This window comes from Ammodytes marinus (assembly GCF_949987685.1).
Source record: "Ammodytes marinus genome assembly, chromosome: 22".
NCBI lineage: Eukaryota > Metazoa > Chordata > Actinopteri > Uranoscopiformes > Ammodytidae > Ammodytes > Ammodytes marinus.
Window position 1 is genome coordinate 16291655 of NC_137226.1, and position 20971 is coordinate 16312625.

Here is a 20971-nt window from a genome sequence, read left to right on the forward strand (position 1 = left end):
TATTCATGTATCATACTGATTATTCCACTTGGCCTTTTTTATGTTGTGCTTAACACACATAGAGTACATCACTTGACAGTGGATAATGAAGTGGACTTCTTGAGACAACCTCACCTCCCTTCTGTATTCTGGCACTTGTGAAGTGATAATGGATACAATTAGAGTACACTTTATCTTGGCAGCGTGTCGGCCAGGCCTGTACTGTCAAAAGCTGTCGACAGAAGCGGTGCTCACACCCTCTAGAAGCTCCATGTCTGCTCAAGGCTCTGCATAAAACTAGCTGACAGCCACATTAGGATGTGCAGTCCTGTCAACTGTTTGCAACGGTTTGCATGAAGTGATAGCAGCTGTTTAGGCGTTCCCCTTCCTCCTCGAAGGTTTGAACTTAGATCTCCAGGCATGATCTGGTCGTGTTCCTCTGGCCTGAACATGTTGTGTTACTAGGTTTGTTTAAATGTAGGCTATCGTTTGGAGGTGCCCGCACAAATAATCAGTGTAAACTTTGTGTGAAAGTTTAGACATACCTTTGTGAAAGTGCAACATACATCAAAGCATTCTGAATTTCATAAACATGGGGGAAAATGTACCTTCAGGAATGATCACAACTATCTAAAATAATACCAAACCCCCATACTGAGTGCCAAGCTCCATTCAAATATTGGATCATTGTGCATAGTGCATGTGCAATATCTGTTTTTAAACCTTAAAAAAATCATCATCTTAACCTGGCATTGCTGCCTTGCTGAGCTATTACACAAGAGTGGGGAAAGTGCTTTTGAAAACTGGAAAAGTCCCTCTAAGATTACATCCCATTTACAATCATATCAGTGGATTTATCAAGGGGCGTTTAAACCACAGGGAGGTTTGAAGTAATCTGTTTATGTTTCACCCACTTCAATTGTACAAACTATGAGAAATAGCATGTTTGCAGTCCGTCTGGTTTATCCAAACCCATCCCAATGAGTTGTGGTCTTCCACCCAGCTTCCCAGAACCTCACTCTTTTGTGTAATAAACCAACATTCTTCCGACTACACCTCATGCTTCCTAAACTGGGCAGCTTTAGGTTCAGCGGTATGGCATGAGAGCCAAATGCATTTCTTTACAAGGCCACGGTTCTGGACACTTCATGTTCACATCCAACTCAGTTGCAAAGGAAATAGTATTTTAGCTTTTTGGTTGTCTCTCAATGTGGTGTTTACCACATGTCTGTCTAACTGTATATTTAGAACACCAAGTACAGTTCTGAATGTTCCTTCCATGTTTGATATTCTTTTCCAAACGGTTGACACCATCATACCCTTAGCTTCCAACTTTTAGGGTTCTCATAGGGTTCTAATCTTAGTAGTAAAAGCAGGCTTAAAGCATATTTTAATCCCTTTTTTAAGGCTTTGGCAATCTATTTAAAGCTGTTATACTCAATATGTTTAAATCAAAAACCCATTAAAAGGATTTTGTGTCATTTAAAAGGTGTTGATAGGGCTTACCCAGAGAGCATTATCACAGAACTATGCAGTTCCACTCAGGACAAGTGCGCATTGTTTAGCACTTATCTATACATTGTGTTGGTTTATGGTCTGCGAGTCCACATTTACTGTTGTCGGTTCACTCTAAATACTCTCATTAGCATAGTATTTTCAGAAAAAGTAGTTTTAGTGGAAATACTGATCAACACTAGCTGCCCAGCACCAAACACACAAACAGCCAAATAGTTAGCATTAAGCATTAGCTGCTTAGGAGCAATATATTTCCCTCAGGACTTGGTGCAGACAGAAACAGAACTTAACGGAGACTGAATAATGGACTTATTTATTTAGTAGCCGAAAAATGACAATTTTACTCCATATCTGCTGGATGTTTAAGAGATGCTAGCTTTTTTGCTAACATACCAAGCGAGCCCATGTGATATGGTGATATTTCACCAGTGTTGTGTTACAGCTAGCTTTCTGCTGCCATCAAGTGGCAAAAAACTATCTAATAAAGCAGGTCTAAAAATCAACTTAACACCCTTCACTGAATTAAAAAGCAAATTTAAAAGATGACCTTTTACCATGTCAATCTCACTTAGTATCACGCTGTTCTCACTGTGTATAGGAGAGCTGTTTAGATGCCAAGAAAGAAAATAAACTCCACACCCCCACCCTGCAATGCAAAGATCAATGCTAACACAAAAGCTAATAACCTAATGTTTCTCTTGTCTGCAGGTTACAACCCCTTCCTTCCCTGTGGTGGTCAAGATGGGTCACGCCTACGCTGGCATGGGAAAGGTGAGTTCCTTTACACTACCATCATTTGTTTCTCATATCTTTGTCCAAATCAAATGTTTTCAAACTAATTCAACCCTTAACTTTTAGGCCTAACCCTGACCTAGATGTTATAGAGGCGGTGGCTCAGGTGGTAGAGCGGGTCGGCCAATGATCGAAGGGTTGGCTGTTCGATTCCCGCCCTGCCACCTGTGTCATGGTTGTTGTGTCCTTGGGCAAGACACTTCACCCACCTTGCCTCGTGTGAATATCGATAGTTAGCCTGCTATCGGTGTGTGAATGGTAACGTGTAAATGTGAACAGGTCTCCCTTGAAAAAGAGTCTCCGGTCTCAATGGGATTTACCTGTATAAATAAAGGCAACAAAAAAAAATACATCCTGAAACAAGGGGAACAACTACCGTGGCTCCGTCCAAAGGTTAAAAAAATATGCATGCTTAAGCTTTGGATGTTGGAAACAGTTATTTAACCTTTGGGCAGCCGTTACTCCCTGCTTCCATCTTTATATTAATCTACTTGTCTTTTCGTAGCTTCAAATTTAGCTGACAATTATGATAGCGGTATCAGTCTGCTCATTTGGCAAGAAGGTGATTAAGTGTGACCACCAAAATATAGAATTATTCCTCACTCATTGGGAAAAGACACTGTGTCACACTTACAACAGACTTTAACAGACAGGTCAACATTTCCACTTTCACCTGCTCAGATGTCAGGCCCATATTCTGATGTGTCTAGATTCCAGTCATGCAAATCAAACATGTGATATGATCACCACAGCTTTGACTAGTCTCAAAATCAAACAGGAGATCAGTAACCTAACCCCCCCTCCCGCCCCCCCACCCGTCTGTTCTTGATTTGCACACACGAGTGCTGGCTCTCCATGATCTTTCAAACCAGTCATGGAGGCCAAATCACAGTTACAATCAGGCTGTGTACTGGATTACTCTCACTGAGCGGATATCTGATTGTCACAATGGCAGTAGACACGGCAGTGGCAATAGCACCCAGACAGACAAACCACTGATAAAGTCTGAGTACAGAACAAAAGTCTGGCCAACTAACAATTTCAGACGATCTAAGATGATCGCTGCATGGATCTAACGATAGACTGATGTCTATCATCTCTCATCTCTCAGACATGGAGTTGCACAATTGGCGCAGCAATAAGAAAGTTCACACACGTATCCTCCCACACATGTGTATCCATCTCAGTCTCTCTCTCTCTTTCTCTCTCCCGCCAGTCATTTGGATTCACAGGGGGAGATATTTCCCATATGTCTATTGCCCTGGTCTGTCTGGATGGGCTTGGTTTCCTGTTCAGGAGCCAGACATGCTATAGAATTTCCCATAAGGCTAGAGGGGAACTCGGAAGGCCCTCGTAGAGCATGACCTCCTTTAACCCCCTGAGACCTCACAGAGCTTTGAGAACGGTTCAGGTCACTGCCGTTTTGTTGGTTTTGACGGAAACCTGTCATGCTTTTGTGAGTGGATCAAAGAAGTTGAATGAACATTTAAAGGTGCTACACGTAGCACTTCATTGTAAATCACAACATTCTTTATGGGCTATTGCTTTTATTACTGTAAATATAAATGAGAGAACTCTGATACACCACTCAGCATTGTCCACCATAAGCCGCTATGTTTAATTTGGATGAAAAATGTGCAAAAATTCTTGATAGCGCAAAACAGGAAGGAGGCACTGGTCTGTCAAAGCAAAGTTGCTTTCAGCAAGGTTATTCTGAAACGAAAGAAGCAACATATAACATAATACTCCTTTCAAAAATAAAAAGTTGAGTTCAGAAGCAATGAGACACACCCTCCCTCATTTGATACATTCAGGGCTTTTTGCTGCTACAGCCTTATATGGTCTGGTATGACCAGTAGTGTATGTAATGTTAGCTAATGTTGCAAGCTTTAAAGAGACAGTCAGTTCATTAACTTAGTGACTTTTCTGTTCTTGGGTTGCCGTTACATAAAATGTTTTCATGTAACACATCTACATTTCATTGGGTTGATCCAAAAGTAAACATACGTACATGTATAAAAAAAAAAAAAAAAAGAGAAAACAGAACATCCCCTCGAGACATGTTTGTTGTTTCTTGTCTGTGATCTCAGTCAATTCACTAACTGATGTCTTAAGGCGAGTGACTCAAGAACATTATGTGAATTAAAGGGAAATTCAATGTGCCATTATCCTGTAATTACCACTTACCACTGTTGAGCAAAAGTTACAGTTAAGTCTTGGTTTGGGGGAATGTGGTGATTATTTAACCGAAAAGAATAGCCCCCTCTGTCAGGTCAGGACTTCATCCATCACCTGTGATTCAGTCACAATATTCAACTAACATATTTCGAGTGAACAACAAGAAAGCACCATGGCCATGTACTATATGTGGTTATCTTACTGGAAAAATCTGGCACACTCTGTTTGAGTTGTTAATTAAAATAATACTTTCGATTTTCTTGGATCCTGAGGCTGGCAGGGCAAACAGTACCGCTGGAGCAAGGTTTAAATGTTAACCGGACACTGGTAATGTTTGTATACTCACATCTTAAGGCGACTACTTATTGGGCCTCTTTCATTTCAAATCAAATCAAATCAAACTTTATTTATAGAGCACTTTTCATGCAGAGCAAAGGCAACCATTTGACCATTTGACAAACATAGTTGACAAAACAGTAGCAGAGTTTTCCTATTACGCATTTTAAGACCAGTCCTGCTCTGTATTTTACCTTGTATGTGTCATTCAGTCTGGACACTGGGACCAGTATGACATGACTTTTTCCACTGGGCGCTGTTCTCCATCTCTACGGGCCAGCAGTGTTTCACCTTCTCTGGCTTACCTTTTTGACTCTCTGTTTGCATCAGCACAGTTTGTTTAGTTTCTCAGAGGAATTGCGTAGTTCCCTGGATGGATTAGCTTTGCTTACGGCTCAGAGCTGGACCTGCCACTAGCTTCATCAGGTTGTACCCCTGGAACCATGATGTGAACTGTGAGTCACTTCCCTTCATTCGGTTGTTGTTTTTGTATCTTCAACTTCTGTCACCTTACTGTGTACGGGCAAGGTCCAGTACCCAGCCTCTGTGCTTCAGTCACTCTGTTAGCAACACTCAAATAATGAAATAAGTCCTGAAAACGATTAAATGTCACAAAAGATTGCTGTGTTGCTGCAAACAAACACTATATATTATTGACTCAAAGACAGCAGAAGCCATCTGGACAGTCTGAGTGACCTTATCAAAGTACAATTGCAATCCAACATTAAAGCGACACCAAGTGGCTTTTAAAGGTGCACTATGCAGTTTCAGGGGAGGGGGGTTTGTATACATTTGTACAGCCTGCAGTCAGTTTACAAAACATATTTTCTTTACATGTAATTCTTTGGTTTATATAATTATATCATCATAACTCAAAACAAACTGTGAACAAAACCAAACCGTGGGCCCTGCTGCTGTCAACAACAACAGTCAAACAGTATCTTTAAAGGTAGCTTTCTAACTTCAACCAGTGTTCCAGGGATCCAATTTTCCTGTGAGGAAAGTTTGTTTAGTCAGTTGTGAAAATACATCTTAGAAAATGTTCCCTTTTCAGACACACCAAAAGTGACATAGTGGACCTTTTTAAAGGAGAAAAAAATAGCACATCCTTCCTATTGCAGATGAAACATTTCACTCATGAGCAATTTAACACACACATATTTGCCAGACTGCCTTCTTAGCTCATTTGATTAACTAATGCATTTGGTTTCACTAGATGTGGGTTTCTACAAACGTTTTTTATTTCATTACCCGTCAAAGTAACAGCACTGTTTATTGGACCACATTAACCATCAAAGTTGCCTGCCCTTCATTTAAACATTTAAACCTTCTTTCAACTTGTTGGTACTGGTTCTCCCTCTTGCTCACTTTATTTGTTTTCCCCACTCTCACGTCGGCTCTCTTCTTAATATTTTTTTCTGTGAGGGTTGCATCATTTTTAAAAGCTCCTCTGGCTTTCTTTGTTCCACCCGGGCAATTTATATTTATTTTGCGTGAAAGTGCACTGACCTAATAAAACCTTATAAACACTGCATTAAACTGTTTCCTAAAACCTCACAAACTGTCCTATTCCATTTATGTCAGCGTAAGATACATTCGACTTATCCGGTAAACCCCTAGGAAGGACATGTTGCCTAGTTTAGAGCGACAGAAAACGGCAATAATAAGTTCATGCCATTTTAGAGTGATTCGATGACCTTTCACATACATTTTCGCTTTCAGAAGAGCAAAACAAAGTGACAAGCGGAAACCTTTAAGAAAATAAGCAGATATAAAGGCTACCTGGTTTCTCTATCTGGTTTGTCTTTTTTCAAGATGGCACCTCACTGTTCCCACCACTTCCACCGTGATGAACTGGGATGACACCAGTGAGAGAGGATGCTGACGATTGAGTGAAAGCTCTGGTCTGAATCATTTTTCAACGTAGACACTGATCCCTGACAGTTTGCCATTAGTTGAAGATACTGATTAATGAGTTTGTCTGCAGAGATGCCCCATTTCCCATGACCTGATAGAACACCTCAGACTTCTGTGAATTAAAGGTGGAGTCAGGGATTCTGGAGAACGTCTGTTGACAAAATCACTTTTTATGTCAAAATCAGTGCATATCTCATCATGATCTTCTACCTGTCTGTACCGTGTGTGCGTTTAAAATAAATCTGTTTTTAATACACTGCCTAGGCTCTGTAAATGGGTACGTTAAAGGGGGCCCCACCGGTGCTAACAGCATGCCCATTTACAGAGCATATACTGAGTATTAACACCTGGATTTTCTACCTTTTAAGACAAAGAAAGGTGAACCACTTTCAAATACATCATCCACAGAAAATCAAAAGAGGACATTATAGTGAGGTCTTTTAAATGACAGGTGATCCCTGGGAACTGTAGGGAAGAAGCCAATGAGAGTTTTGTACCCAAGTAATAGTGTAGATAGGAAAGAATGAGTCATGCAGACTTCGACTGAGGGGCAACTAGTTGTTTTCTTCCTGTGTTATGATGTCACACCTCATTGTTACCCAATTATCTAAAAGTTATTTAAAAAAGACCCTTTGAGTTTCACATAAAAGCCATGTTTTGTGTTCCCATTACGTCATTACCCCTCAGTGTGTGTGTGTGTGTGTGTGTGTGTGTGTGTGTACAGTCTACTGTCTAATCACTTGATGGGAGTGAGGTGACGTAGTTCAAAGCCTTGGCTGCCAATGTTTCCATCCAGGGACCCTTCATTATCCCACTAGTGTACAAGTGTGACATTCCTGTGGGATTCTAACGGGCCGCTGCCAGCTTCTGTTGACGCAATTTTAAAAAGCAGTCGCTCGCTAACGAAGTGGCGTCTCTTCCAACAGATCAAGGTCGAAAACCAACAGGACTTCCAGGACATCACCAGTGTGGTAGGGCTGACGGGGACCTACGCCACTACCGAGCCATTCGTACAGTCAAAGTACGATATCCGCATCCAAAAGATCGGCAACAACTACAAGGCCTACATGTAAGATACTTCTGCACCACCAGCCTTATGTATTTGATGGTTGATACCGAATGTGAAGCTAATATTGAGGGCCACACTGTCTTAGGTTTTGTCCACTTTCAGATTCAATCAAACTCAACTTTCATAGTGGAGAATCCTCATTAGACAGTAAATTGTAAATAGTTCCAGGAACCATGGAGACACAGGAAACCACACAGGAAGTAAACAAGAAGTCTTTTGCACATTTTTGTTTATATCTATCGCCATGGCATTTGAAGAACCATGAAGATAACTGATAACAAACTGAAACAGGAGGTCAGTGTTTTGACACACTTAAAGTTAAAAGAGCCATGGCTGACACTTACATGACTGAAAGTGACAATAAAATTGGCTACTGTGTACATACTCTATATATACAGTATGTGTGTGTATAAAACAGTAGGCAATATTAGACATTGACATTTTTGTATTACATTTTCTAAAACTAACAGTTTTCCTAGATTCTGAGATGTCTGCACTCTCATTCCTCCTTCCAACTCACACACCCATTTGGAAGCAGGAGAACCTTTTTCTGTAAATTCAGCCGAGCATATAGCGACAAAGAAAATGAGTCAACACCCTCTCTGAATCTTAAAAAAATGACTTGACCAAAAGCAGGTCAACAGTGTAGCCAAGCCTTATCTCATCTTGTTTTTTCCCCGGGACTCCACATGAAAGCATGTCTTTAAATGGCACTGACACAAACATAATGTAGGTGTGGATGGCAATCAGCATCACTGATGAACTGGCGATAGCATCTCCCATGAGCTTTTTCAATTCAGCTACACGGGCAAGGGTTGAGAGTGACTAAGTCTTGGTGGAGCGTTGGAGCTATTGTCTCTGGAGTAAAAGTTGATTCATTTGTTGTTGTCTGTCATTTTACAGGAGAACATCCATCTCCGGGAACTGGAAGGCCAACACGGGCTCCGCCATGTTGGAACAGATCGCGATGACTGACAGGTGAGCTGACTCAGAGACACAGTGGGAGAAGGTTGACGTATTTTAGACAATTGACGACCATTTGTTTTTTGTATTTGTACAAATGTTTTCGTCATTGGTGTCACTGTGTTCCAGATATCGGCTGTGGGTGGACTCGTGCTCTAAGATGTTTGGCGGCCTAGACATCTGTGCAGTGAAGGCCGTCCACGGAAAAGACGGCAATGACTATATCATCGAGGTCAGTTTGTTTTCAGAGTAACCCGCGACTTTAGTCTGAGATCGTAAAGTGGAAAATGAAATCCGAGAGTCTCAAGGATCCTGCTATCAGGAAGATAAACCTTCGTATTTTGCACCTTGAGTGTATTTTGGAACTATAAACATCCAACTCTACCTTACATATTTACTTGAATATTGCCTTGAAACTTCATCAATAGTTTTTATTTTTTCTTCTTTTTTTAAGAAAGTTAGAGCTCGGTGGATTTATGGAAAATATGCCCAAGTCCAAAAATGTACTTAATGTTTGACAATTTACCAGAACTCAACCTTAACTTGTTGTCTACGTAACGGTTCTTAATAGTTCTCAGTATTGCATGATAAAAACCAACCCAGACTAAACCGTTACCTTGGATTCTTCCCCACTGACAATATTTATTCGTGTCATCATGGTGAAAGTCAACAGGGAAGGGTGTTGCCAGACTTGATGGTATGTGATCACTAGCGCCTTGAAAGAATGATTAGTCCGTAGACCAAACACAGGCAGGAGAATGAAAACAACATGTTGACTCACGTGCGTCCACCAACACAGTCTGGTGTTTGGAGACCTCGGGTAAAGTCTTGCTTTCTACATGCAGCTTTTGATTTGAAGACCAATACTATGGCTGTTGGGTGACCTTCCTGACACAGCCCATTTGAAACTTCCAGATTGTTAGCTAGAAGGCCATCAAATTTGCTATGAATCTCTCTTCGGTTATGAAGCTATTGTCCCTTTATTTATATATAATTTGTGCAGCTGGCAGAGTCACAAATATCCAATCATACCGCTACACATGATGAAAGACTTGGAAGTAATTTAGCAACAGCGTGGTTGAGATTTGAATAAGTGGCATCACTTGCTTTCTCTCAATTGGAGGATATTTCAGTCTGCTATCAGTATTGTTGCAACTCTCTCCACTTGTGCGTATACAAAAACAGGAAATGAGTAGCTGGAGTAGACGAGGCAGATTGAGAGAACAGTAGAGAGGCGAATAGTAACAATATACAATATGCTATGACAAATGATATTGGGGAGATTTGTCCTTTAATGGTTCTACCCAGGAGGGAAGCGGGAGACAAAGAGTTGTAATCAGTTTTGTTTTTAGAACGGTCTCCTTTGTGTTCAAATCGGAGGAAACAGGCCTGTCCGGGGACTGGTCTGATAGGCCCATAGTAAGGTTGAGGGACCATGACATCACACTTCTCACTATCTATGCGCTGGGTGAGGTCAGCTGGGAGAAAAAAAATAATCGTTTTTTATTTTCGGGACTTAAACTATGTCAGGAAATATCCAGCAGCTCCCTAAAGATGTGTAGTCTTGAAACAGAGAAAGTGTTGTCAGTGTCACCGGGGCAACACTTCCTCCTCCCCGGCTGTTCTATCTAGTCGTTTCACTCCAACCCTTTCAGCGTGATGGAATTTAATTAACTGCGACATGGGAAGAGCTGTCGGGTCCATCGCGGTGGGAATCTGTTGTTTGTTCCAGACAAAGACATCAGCCATGACACCTCTCCCTAATGCAAAGTAATGAGCTCCTCAGAGGCACTTCGTTAACACGTCACTGCAGCTCCAATTAAACTCCAGCTTTGGGTCAATTCAATGAAAAAGCGTTCAGACAATGGAGAATGCTGTGGCATGACATGATACAGTATATGATATGTAAAGCGCTTTGAATTCCTAGAAAAAAGCGCCACATATATCCAATCCATTATTATTATTATTATTATTATTATTATTATTATTATTATTATTATATCCCACAACACCATGACAGAGCATAGCTAAATGTCACAATGTTGATTACATGACATTTAATATTCAGAACATCGATATAACATGTAAAATGACAGCAGAAAATCCAAATGACATGATGCAACCTAACAATAGTACACAATTTAGTGATGGCAATGTCTCTCGGTGGGTCCCCCTATTTTGTCAAACCATTTGTACTGAAATGCACGGTCCCCAGTCTTTTTATCCAGCACCGTAGGAAATCAAAATGAGTATCCTATGTAATATCTCAACATATACTAGATAATTGACAAACTTTAGAATTTTTATGGACAGTCATGGTTCCCGAAAGACTTTGGTGATTCCTGACTTTTTCCATCCAACTTTTGGCTGGATTGCCATCAAATGGTACGTTCATGTCCACAAAGGATGTGTCCAGTATTTCCGATGCTTATACATTAGCCCATCTGCAAAATCAAAGCAATTCCTTAAGCCGCAGCTGAGTTTAGCGCTTATCTACTCTAGCTACATTTAGCATGTGGACACACTAAACTAAGACAATGAACATGGTAAACCTTATAGTCGCTAAACTGGACATGTTTATTGTTGTCACTGTGAGCATATTGGCTTGTATTACATTAAGCATTTTCTTGACATAACATGACAATCAGGATTCAGTGAAATGACATATTATTACCTGAGCTTTCTGAATGATACAGAGAGATACTGAGGTGAGAGGAGATACAATAAAATTAAGGTTTAAGGATACTCAGCTTGCTCATAAAGATAAACTATCCATGAGCCTTTTTTATCCATGTAATTTTTTTAAATTGTGAATGAATCCTAAAAAAGAATGAAGCTATTGAGAGAGAGGAATAAAAACTCTGCTATCTTAAGGCCAAAGCAAGACCTCGAACCCTCTGCCCATCCCTTGTACTGCGACATCATTTTAAACGAGCACATATCACATGTTACGCTCTCGTGAGCTTTCCCATGCAGCGTGCTATATTGTCCAGACAGAACACTGTGCAGCTCAATAAAAGTGCGGAATAACACCTCTGTGTTCCAGCGCTGAGAAAGGAAAAGGGCCAGTGGCAGGCAGCTCCAGTCTCCTGCTAGATGACTCTGTATCCTAATAAATCAGCAGGGTGGATCCCCGGCTCTGCTTGCCCACCACACACTTGTTTGAAGTGGGGCCTTGGCGGTGGCTTGCCAGGGCCTTTGCTCGGTCCCCTGTGGTAATGACTCAACTGGCCAAAGACACCGTGCCACGCCCCATCCACCTCACCGCCAAAACCCTAGCCAAAAAATCTGGGTGCACACACGCAGAAAAAAAGGGAAGGGCTTTAAAGGGTTTCTCTGGTAAGGGCAGAGTGGTTCTGTGCAGAACACTATGAAGCCACATGGTAAGATCTCATCTGAAAAGCAAAGGGAGAAAAAGTGAGGATCCTTGGCACATAAAAACAAAGTTTTGGTGTCAAATGTTTTTTCAATAACCCTGGATTCGTTACATTCGAGAATGCATTTGAAAAAAAGGCGATGCAGATTTGATTTTGTGGTTTGACGGTTTTCCACATGAAGCAGGATGTTGGGAGAGGATTAAACGTCAGGCTGGGCTTAACTAGAGGGACCTGATTGAGACCTGATCTAGCGCGGCTTGGCTGGGTCTTTGCAAAATCTATGTCTTGTTTTATTGGATAGAACTTTTATATACTCTGCAGAGTATATAAAATACAGGGCCTTGGATATGCACTTGATGGCCACATACACAATATTGTCTGAGAAGAACCGAGGCTAAAGCTGCTCGTAAAAGAGGCTGCAATCTCACATCAGTCATAAAGAGACAGCATTGTTCTTTTACTGCAGTGTAGAGACAGTCCCAGTATCATAAGCATAATGAGGATTGCTGTTTAACTCCAACCCTATTGGGCTGCTTAGCATGAATACTTATTAATACTATATATGAATAATTAATATTACAGTTTATTAGGGGCTAAAAAGAGACATGAACACTCTAACTGCAGTCCCATGCAGACTGCTCCAACATGTAGAAGAATCCAAAACTCAACAGGCCTGCAATGAAGTTACGGTTGCTAGGCTATGATTGGACAATCAACAGATACATCATTAAAAAGAAGTGATTGATAGTTTTTGCCATGTGAGGATCTGCATGGTTCTTTAAAGATCTATAGTATAGATAGAAATAGTTATTCGGTAGATGAATAAAGAGCAATGTTTTAGTTTCTATTTTGGTATTTTTTTAAAGTGTAACAACCGCTTACTGATTCTACGAAGTCTTGCACCATCAAAGATAATGCTATTTCAATCTAGCTGAACTACACCACTTCATCTGTTTCCAAACTAACTTGCCTCTAATAGCTCTTGAGGGACGGATAAAGTATTTCAAATTTAACTGAACTTATGCCCCTAATAAAAACAACAGCTTTAACCAGAGTGAAGGGGGGGAGGTCTGTGCAGTGAAATAAGCTGCTGCAGTGTTTGTTTGGAACTGGATCCCCCTGCACGCTCTCTGTAGCACATGGCCTGGGCCTTTGCTCCTTGTTGTACACTGTGTACAAGAGGACTGGCACACATGCATGCATTAACCAGCACTGTGTTTAAAGCCCGTGGCAGGGGCGCGGTGCAGTAACCTTATTCACCACACCGGGTCACTTTGCCTCCCTGCCAGCAGCAGACACCCTCCTCTGCTCCAGTTTGTTTTGGTCTTCAGGGAGGAGGACGGCGAGGGGACCCCATGTGCTCTGCGGTTCCACAATACACGTGTGTGTGCATGTGAGCTCATGTGGTGGGAGAGATGTTGTTTTTTGTATTTCCTTTGAGGGTTCATTGTTTTGCGTGTGGCAATGGATGTGGATGTGGTCGTCATACCCAGGGCAGCAACATAATATTTACAGATGAAGTCACATTTGATCTGCTGCTCAACATTCTAATTTCGGGTTCATTTTTGGCCCAAAGGAGGGTGGCACAGAGAAAAGGGCAAGTTTGTTTGAACGATGGGATTTATGCATTCCAATATACCTATCCAGTTTATCTACTGTTTAAAAGGGAGAGCAGGTCAGCAGCTCTCAACATTTTTCTCTCTCTCGAGCTCTTAAAATGAAGCTATACATCATCTCAAGCAAGCTGCACATACACAGGGAACTATTCCAAGTCTCTACTTCTACTTTGGTTTTTTGTAATTCATTGTCTGAAAGGGCAGAGGGGCTGACGACTTGGGTGGGTTTTTAACGAAAAGAGAAATAACATCAGACATAAATAAATTGTGTCTGTTGGAATACTTTGCCCCCTTTCTGCAGGGTGTCAGACGCCTGATAAGGCTGCTGTAAGTGCCCTACACAATGGTGTGTTGCAGCTCTATTAGAGCCTCCAGAAACAGGGGGCTTTCTGAGGAGTATGATAGGGCATGGGAACACACACAAAAGTCAGTGTCATGCTCAGTGCATCCGGCAATAAACTTGCATGTAAGGCCAGCGGAGTGTTGTATAGCTTATGTTGTTTGAGATCTCTATAAAAATGACTCATGATTGCTGGCAAAAGCCCACATCGCTGACATCATTCGGAGAGCTGAACATCTCCATGAGATGATAAGAGATATAGCACTGCCATCTAGTGGGGGAATTGTACATGTTCACATCTGTGGTGTTGGGGCTTTAGGCTGGAACCTGATTGGCTGTTGTGTGTGTGTTTTGTTTGTTTGTTGACTGTGTAGGTGATGGACAGCTCCATGCCTCTGATCGGTGAGCATGTGGAGGAAGATAGACAGCTGATCACAGAGCTGGTCATCAACAAGATGGCCAACGTGCTGCTGGGAATTACCACCCCTCAGCCTTCCTCTGTCAAGGTACGTCACTATATGTTATGTCTGACGCAGACGCATGGCTTTTTTAATGGTTCATTAATATAGGACTGCTTATAGTAGTACTACTGTTACTACTGCTTATCTTATCTATTGATAATACACTACTGTTGTGATTACTAGTATTTTTAAATACTAATAAAACTGCTATCATAATTTATAAAAAGGTAATCATTATTATACTGCTATACAAAAAATGTATTTGGCTCTATTTCTACCATTATGAATACATCACTGATATTACCATTTTTTTTGCTACTACTATTTTTACTTATATTGTCACTGCTTTTATTACTGGTACAGCTGACGTCTCAGATGTCGAGCATGCAGCAACAGCCTCCCCACAAAAGTTGAACTATTTAAGTTAATGTGTGCTTTATCACAAAGGAAGGAGAAATGAAAGTGTACCATTTTGTCTAGTTACCTGAACTAACGCTCTCTGCGTGTCAAGTTGCGTTCAGGTACATGACCATTTGCTACAAAAACAAGAAGGTGAAGAGAAAATACTTTGTTGGCTTTGTGTCTTAAGGTGTGTGTGTGTGTGTGTGTGTGTGTGTGTGTGTGTGTGTGTGTGTGTGTGTGTGTGTGTGTGTGTGTGTGTGTGTGTGTGTGCTACACTGTATCTGATTAGTTCTCCTGGATGAATGACTTTAAGAAACCCTGAGCTGTGCTTTAGCAAGGGAACCTATTTTTTCTTTGTAGAGCGCAGGACAGAAAACAAGGTATCTGTTTGCAATGTAATGTAATGAGTTCATGGTACAACTATATATTTCATCCCTGTGTTCTTGATGTGTATTGGGCACTTGTACTGTATGTGCACGACAATAATGACTCCTGTGTCTCTTCATCCTCAGACCACACAGCCCAGACGAGGTAGGAGACACTTTTTGGTTTCATTGTTTGTTTGTTTGTTACTGACTGTAGCAGTGTTCTGGTAGAAGGAAAGACCACTAACCAATGAGAGATGTGTGCGTTCCCCCACAGCAGGAGGACACCGCTCTGCCTCGGCCTCCCCGTCCCAGTCGGCCCAGGGTTCACCTCAGAGAGCCCGCTCAGCCAGCACCTCCCCCAGCCAGGCCTTCCAGCCCGGACCCATCCCTGCTACGTCCGGGCCTGGAGCTCAGAAACAGTCACCACAGCTAAAGTGCGTCGACATTGGGGTTCCACTAATAGCATACCAATATGTTCCATGATACTATCAGTATTAGATTAATGTGCCAAATAATAATAATAATTTAACATTTTGACTATTTCGGGTTATACATGTTTTCTCTTTTCTTTTGTCAGGGTGTAAGACTGTCACCTTAAAGTATTTTTCAATCCTAATAGTTGCACTAATAGTCATTAATCATACAAATAAGGCGTTACTTTAAGGGGGAGTCAGCACTTCTGGAGAAAGCTTGTTGTCAAAATAACCTTTTGTCAAAATCAGAAAATATATCCTCCTGGCCTGCTGTAAGTACTGTGTGTGCGCAGAGATAAAAATCCATTTGTAGTACACAGCCTAGGCTTTGTAAACTGGCCTGTTGCTAGCTATGGTGCCCCGCCCTATGTTTAAATAATCTTTGTTTACATACCAGTTTACAGAGCGTAGGCTATGCATTAACACCAGAATCGCTGTGTCAACCACCTTTAAATAGAACTGCATGTGTGGCTATATGAGGCATACTGCTGTTTGGTGGAGACATGGCCAAGTGGATTTTTTCATACTTTGTGTGAAGGTCACACTTTGCAATGGCTTTTCTTTGCATATGACCTTACACCTGAAAAAGTAGCTAGCTAACCTGCCATTTTTCTCTGATTCACAGCAAATCCCAGTCGCTGACCAACACCTTCACAGAGACGTTACGGGGAAACCAGAATGATGACGAGGCCAAAGCCGAGACCATCCGCAGCCTCCGACAGTCCTTCGCCAGCCTCTTCTCTGACTAAAAGCCCACTCCTCCCTCCCCATCTGTCAGTTGTCAGGTTACCCCCAAAAAAATCATGACTGGTAAATCCTTTATGGAGCCTCCTTCCCTCCTCCTTAAAACCTCAGCTTCCTGTTCCTTCTCTTTCCTTCTCACTGTTTGTGAACACCTGTTGCAACCATGTATTCATCACTAGAAAAGGCCAATAGAAAGGTATAGGCTTCATAGATCGAGGCCACTGAAGATGACAAATTTTAAAAGCTGACTGATCTACATTCTTCGTCCTCAGAGTAGATTTGTAGGAATGTAGTGTGTCAGTGCAGGCGCAGAATCAAACCAAATCCCATTCAAATATCTAGAACTTTAACTCAGCTTTAGGCTGTTGTCGGTTTCTTTGTTGCTGTTAATGCCAGAAACAGGTCTATGTAATCGTAAGTCCTGCCATGAGCTTCTTCAATATTTCCTTACATGCAACTGCAACTGTCTCATTGTACCCATAATCCTTTGGGTTTGACAGCGCTGCAGTAATAATGTTAAGAGGACTGACACCTTTTCAGGCGTCTTGATGCTGTAATCGTGTGCTTAAAATGGTTGAAAAGTATCTGAATGCCTCAGTAAACTGATGGCAAATGGCCTTTTCTAGTGGTAAATAGTCACAGTACATAATCCTTATCTAACTCATACTGCTTGGTATATAGTCGTTATTCTGCATTCTGTTTGTCCAACCAGTCAAACTGTTCTTTATAGGGTCACGTCTGATTGGTTTATGTATGCATTTATTTATTAAACAAAATTTCCTTTCATTATTTCAATTGACACACAGCTTCAAAACAGCTTGCAGATGTCTACCGCAATATTCTTATCCGAAAACTGTTCCTGTTAACTCTTGAGAAATGTACTTAATCCTTATGGTTCACCAGCGATTTTCAGCATCTTGCCAGCAGCAACATTTCTCAGACATCCGTGTGCTGTAGACACATATTGGCTTACGTAGACTCCTCAACCTAACATTACCAAAGTGCTTTTTAATCAAATATATATATATACATGAAAAAAATCCCCCCTGCACTGGGTATAGGGAACAATCACACAGCAAACCAACTTTTCAGCTTGTGATTTCACAAGGTGCAAATGCTGTACTGGCTTACAGCAATGGTCTTCCATCACAGCCCAGATCTTCCCTTGTAATTTTCTGTTTCTTAATGTTGTTCTTGTGCTTTGTGAATAGCACTGTGTTGTTTTTTTCTGTTGAGGTTTTGTATCATAACTGCTACTCCTATGTGTGTAAAGGCAAACAGTGAGGACGTAATAGATTTGAGACTTCTAATGTGCTTAAATTTCCACTGAGACAGAAAAGGGTTGGTTGTATAACTTTGCATTAAGATCCAGATTTTCTTTTATTCCCTAGAACATTTTATTTCAAATAATAATTCCTTCGTGCATCCATGCTACAACAGCTTGTTTGCTCAATCACGATCAAATGATTTGTAAATCGCTCAAATTATCAAACCGTCTTGTAGTTGTCTCTTTTTGATACTTATTAATTAAAAAGGACCTGGACAAAAAAGAAAATCCTAATCCATATTCCATCCTGTGTTCTGTCACTGCAGTGTGTTTTTACAAATAGGACATTTGAGCAGTATGCAGTGTAGTTTAAATGGACATGTCATGATACCAAGGTGTGTCATTTTCTTATCATCATCATTATAATAATTATTATTATAATAATAATGAGAATAATTTTAAAGACCCCCATTTTAAGATAAGATTCACTCAAATGCATGATGCTGTATAACATGTATAGTGGTGTGTGGATGTGTGTGTGAAGTCAATTTGATTTGAAGGATACTATGGTACCACTAAAAATAACTGCCCTTTTTTGCATAATTTTTTTCATGATAAGTGTTACGCCATTTTAATTGTATACTATGAAGTATGGCTGCAACTAACGATTATTTTGATAATCGATTAATCTGTCGATTATTTTCTCGATTAATCGATTAGTGTTTTGGTCCGTAAAATGTCAGAAAATGGTGAAAAATGTTGATAAATCCTAAACACACAGATATTTTAGTTTACTGTCATAATAGGATTAAAGAAACCAAAAAATATTCACATTTGAGAAGCTGAAATCAGAGAATTTGGAAATGTTTTATTAAAAAAATACTCAAACGATTAATCGATTATCAAAATAGTTGGCGATTATTTTAATAATCGATTAATAATCGATTTGTCGATTAATCGTTGCAGCTCCACTATGAAGCAAGAAAATTTAAAAGGAGCTTATGTTTTTTATGAACATGAAAAACCACCGTTGTTTGTTCAATGTGCTGAAAAAGTTCAATATGTGTCAGCTTGTCATAAAAGGCTCTCCGGTGCTCAATAAATAACATACTGTATGTAGACACAAGGAGAAAGAAGCTTTTCAATGAAATACCCACTTTCACTTTCACTAAGATATTCAATCAGATCCAACTCGTTAGCTAATTCATAGTGTTTTGTTTTTAATAACCTTTGGCACTGTGTCAAAATGGACCAAATTAGCATTTCATTGCGCAGCCTCTCGAAGGTTAAGGTCATGTTGTTATGTCTTTATTGTAATAAGCCTAAAACTCAGTATGTACTACAGAGTGTGATAAGCCATAACTGAACCATGAGGATGTATAATCCCTTATGTGCCATGCAATAATGGCTGTGCCGTTACTGATGAACAGACTTTAACTTAAATCACTGTGTCCTTTAACTTTAAAGGCATTAGGAGGCCTGTTCTGCCCTGCAGACGCACAGAGCAGTCACTGGTTTCAATTGTTTCAGTTTAAATCAAGAGAAATCCATTCATTATGTGCTATTAGGAATTCTGTCAAATGATGAAAGATTAACTAAGATGTCATATTTAGCAGTTTATCACAATCTGTGTTTAAAGATGCGAAGTTGTGGTAAATGCCGTAAGTATATTTATATATACTTATTTGCTTTTTGCTTCTTATATGTGGGCCATATCAAGTCTCTCATTCAGTTATTTAAGCCTACTTTGAATTGAGCTGTTGTGTTTACTACCTCACGTTCAGCAGTTTTCTATATAGAGTACTACAGAATGGTAGTACTGAAAACAGACCTTGTGAAATGAGCAGTGTTTCCCCTCAGTCAGACAAACTACTTTGAAACTGTGGAAAAACAACAAAGTAGTGCCTGTGACATCATCAACCTGAGGAAAGTCATAGTCTCAATTTCCTGCCTCAGCTAAGCATACTGTATGCAGCTGGGTGGAGACGTGGTGTGCCTTGCATGTAAAACCACTATACTTTAAGGGAACTATAATATAATTAACTTTGTGTTTCTGGAGGGAACTGCCTCCAAAGGGCCCCTGGCAACACGGTCTGGATTGTGGTGATTTGGTTCAATTCAACTCAATTCGATTCAATTATTTTCTTGAGCTATAGTCTACATTTTCTTTTACTCATTTAGCTTTTAAATTAGTTTGAGCTAATGTTATACCTATGCCCGTCTGGTTAATAATACATACAGGAGGCTAATTGGGTCCAAAAGCTCATTTTGGCCCCAGGTATCTTTGGCTACTTGATCCTGCCTTGGTAGCCCTTTTTCCTATCTTCGTTGTTGCCAGCGTGTAGTTGACATTAGATGAACACATTTGAAAGGAATGTTTAGCATTGAGAACATAATGTGGCTTAAAGAAAGATATGTTTCATTGCCGAAATGAACTCCTATCAAAGGGTATCTTTGAAAATCTGTTGTTGATGTCACAGATGCTGCATACACGTTCTTCAACAGTGTGTCAGGGTTTTTCTTGCTCATTTCCCAAACTGTTGTGAGACACATTCACGTCACTTCACCCCTCATCTTTCCTTTGATCGTGGGATTTCAGTTAAACATGACATATAATTTGAAGAAAAGGCAATACTGTTTTTAACATATATTTTGAGTCAAAGGCTCAATTTGAGGTGTGCTGAACTGATGCATAACCTCACACCGAACTGAATATGCAGCCACCAAGACTTTAAGTACAGCTAATACTGCGAGGAGATTCAAGTCCACTATAAATGTGCCGTTTGTAAACGAGAGATGTAATGTCATTGCACTGGTTTATTTGCCGATCTTTCAGTCCACTGTGTCCGTTCCTCTCTGCTGAATGGTGAATGGTATTGTATGGTACTTTAACTGTATTAATGTTCTGTATATTGGTGTACATGTGGCATGAAAAACCAACCCCTCCTGTGTGCCTCAGGTGTGTAAATTTGGTCGTTAATGTGATCTTAATGTCTGGCTGCCTATCTGTGAGAAGTGCGATGCATCTCATGTGTTCCTGTAATTTATTAGTGTGAAGATTATTTTTTGCTTTCTGTATATTTGTTCTTTTGTCTGAAAATCAAGATTTCTGTTATTAAAGGTTACAACTTTTATTATACCTATGGCTGTGCATTCCAGTTTCTAACAGTCATC

General features: G+C 40.4%; 1 protein-coding gene across 1 annotated transcript in view; it reads left to right on the plus strand.

The window, feature by feature from the left end:
- The window catches only part of syn3 (synapsin III), a gene marked incomplete at its 5' end in the record, with an annotated part of 94936 nt that extends 78387 nt beyond the window's left edge, over positions 1-16549 (plus strand). The window contains 8 exons of the mRNA XM_080051261.1: positions 2203-2265; positions 7644-7786; positions 8690-8764; positions 8879-8981; positions 14457-14588; positions 15458-15476; positions 15588-15747; positions 16412-16549. Of these exons, the coding sequence (XP_079907387.1) occupies positions 2203-2265; positions 7644-7786; positions 8690-8764; positions 8879-8981; positions 14457-14588; positions 15458-15476; positions 15588-15747; positions 16412-16535 (819 nt within the window). The 3' untranslated portion in view covers positions 16536-16549. The remainder of the gene's footprint in view (positions 1-2202; positions 2266-7643; positions 7787-8689; positions 8765-8878; positions 8982-14456; positions 14589-15457; positions 15477-15587; positions 15748-16411) is intronic.
- Between the last annotated feature and the right edge of the window lie 4422 nt (positions 16550-20971).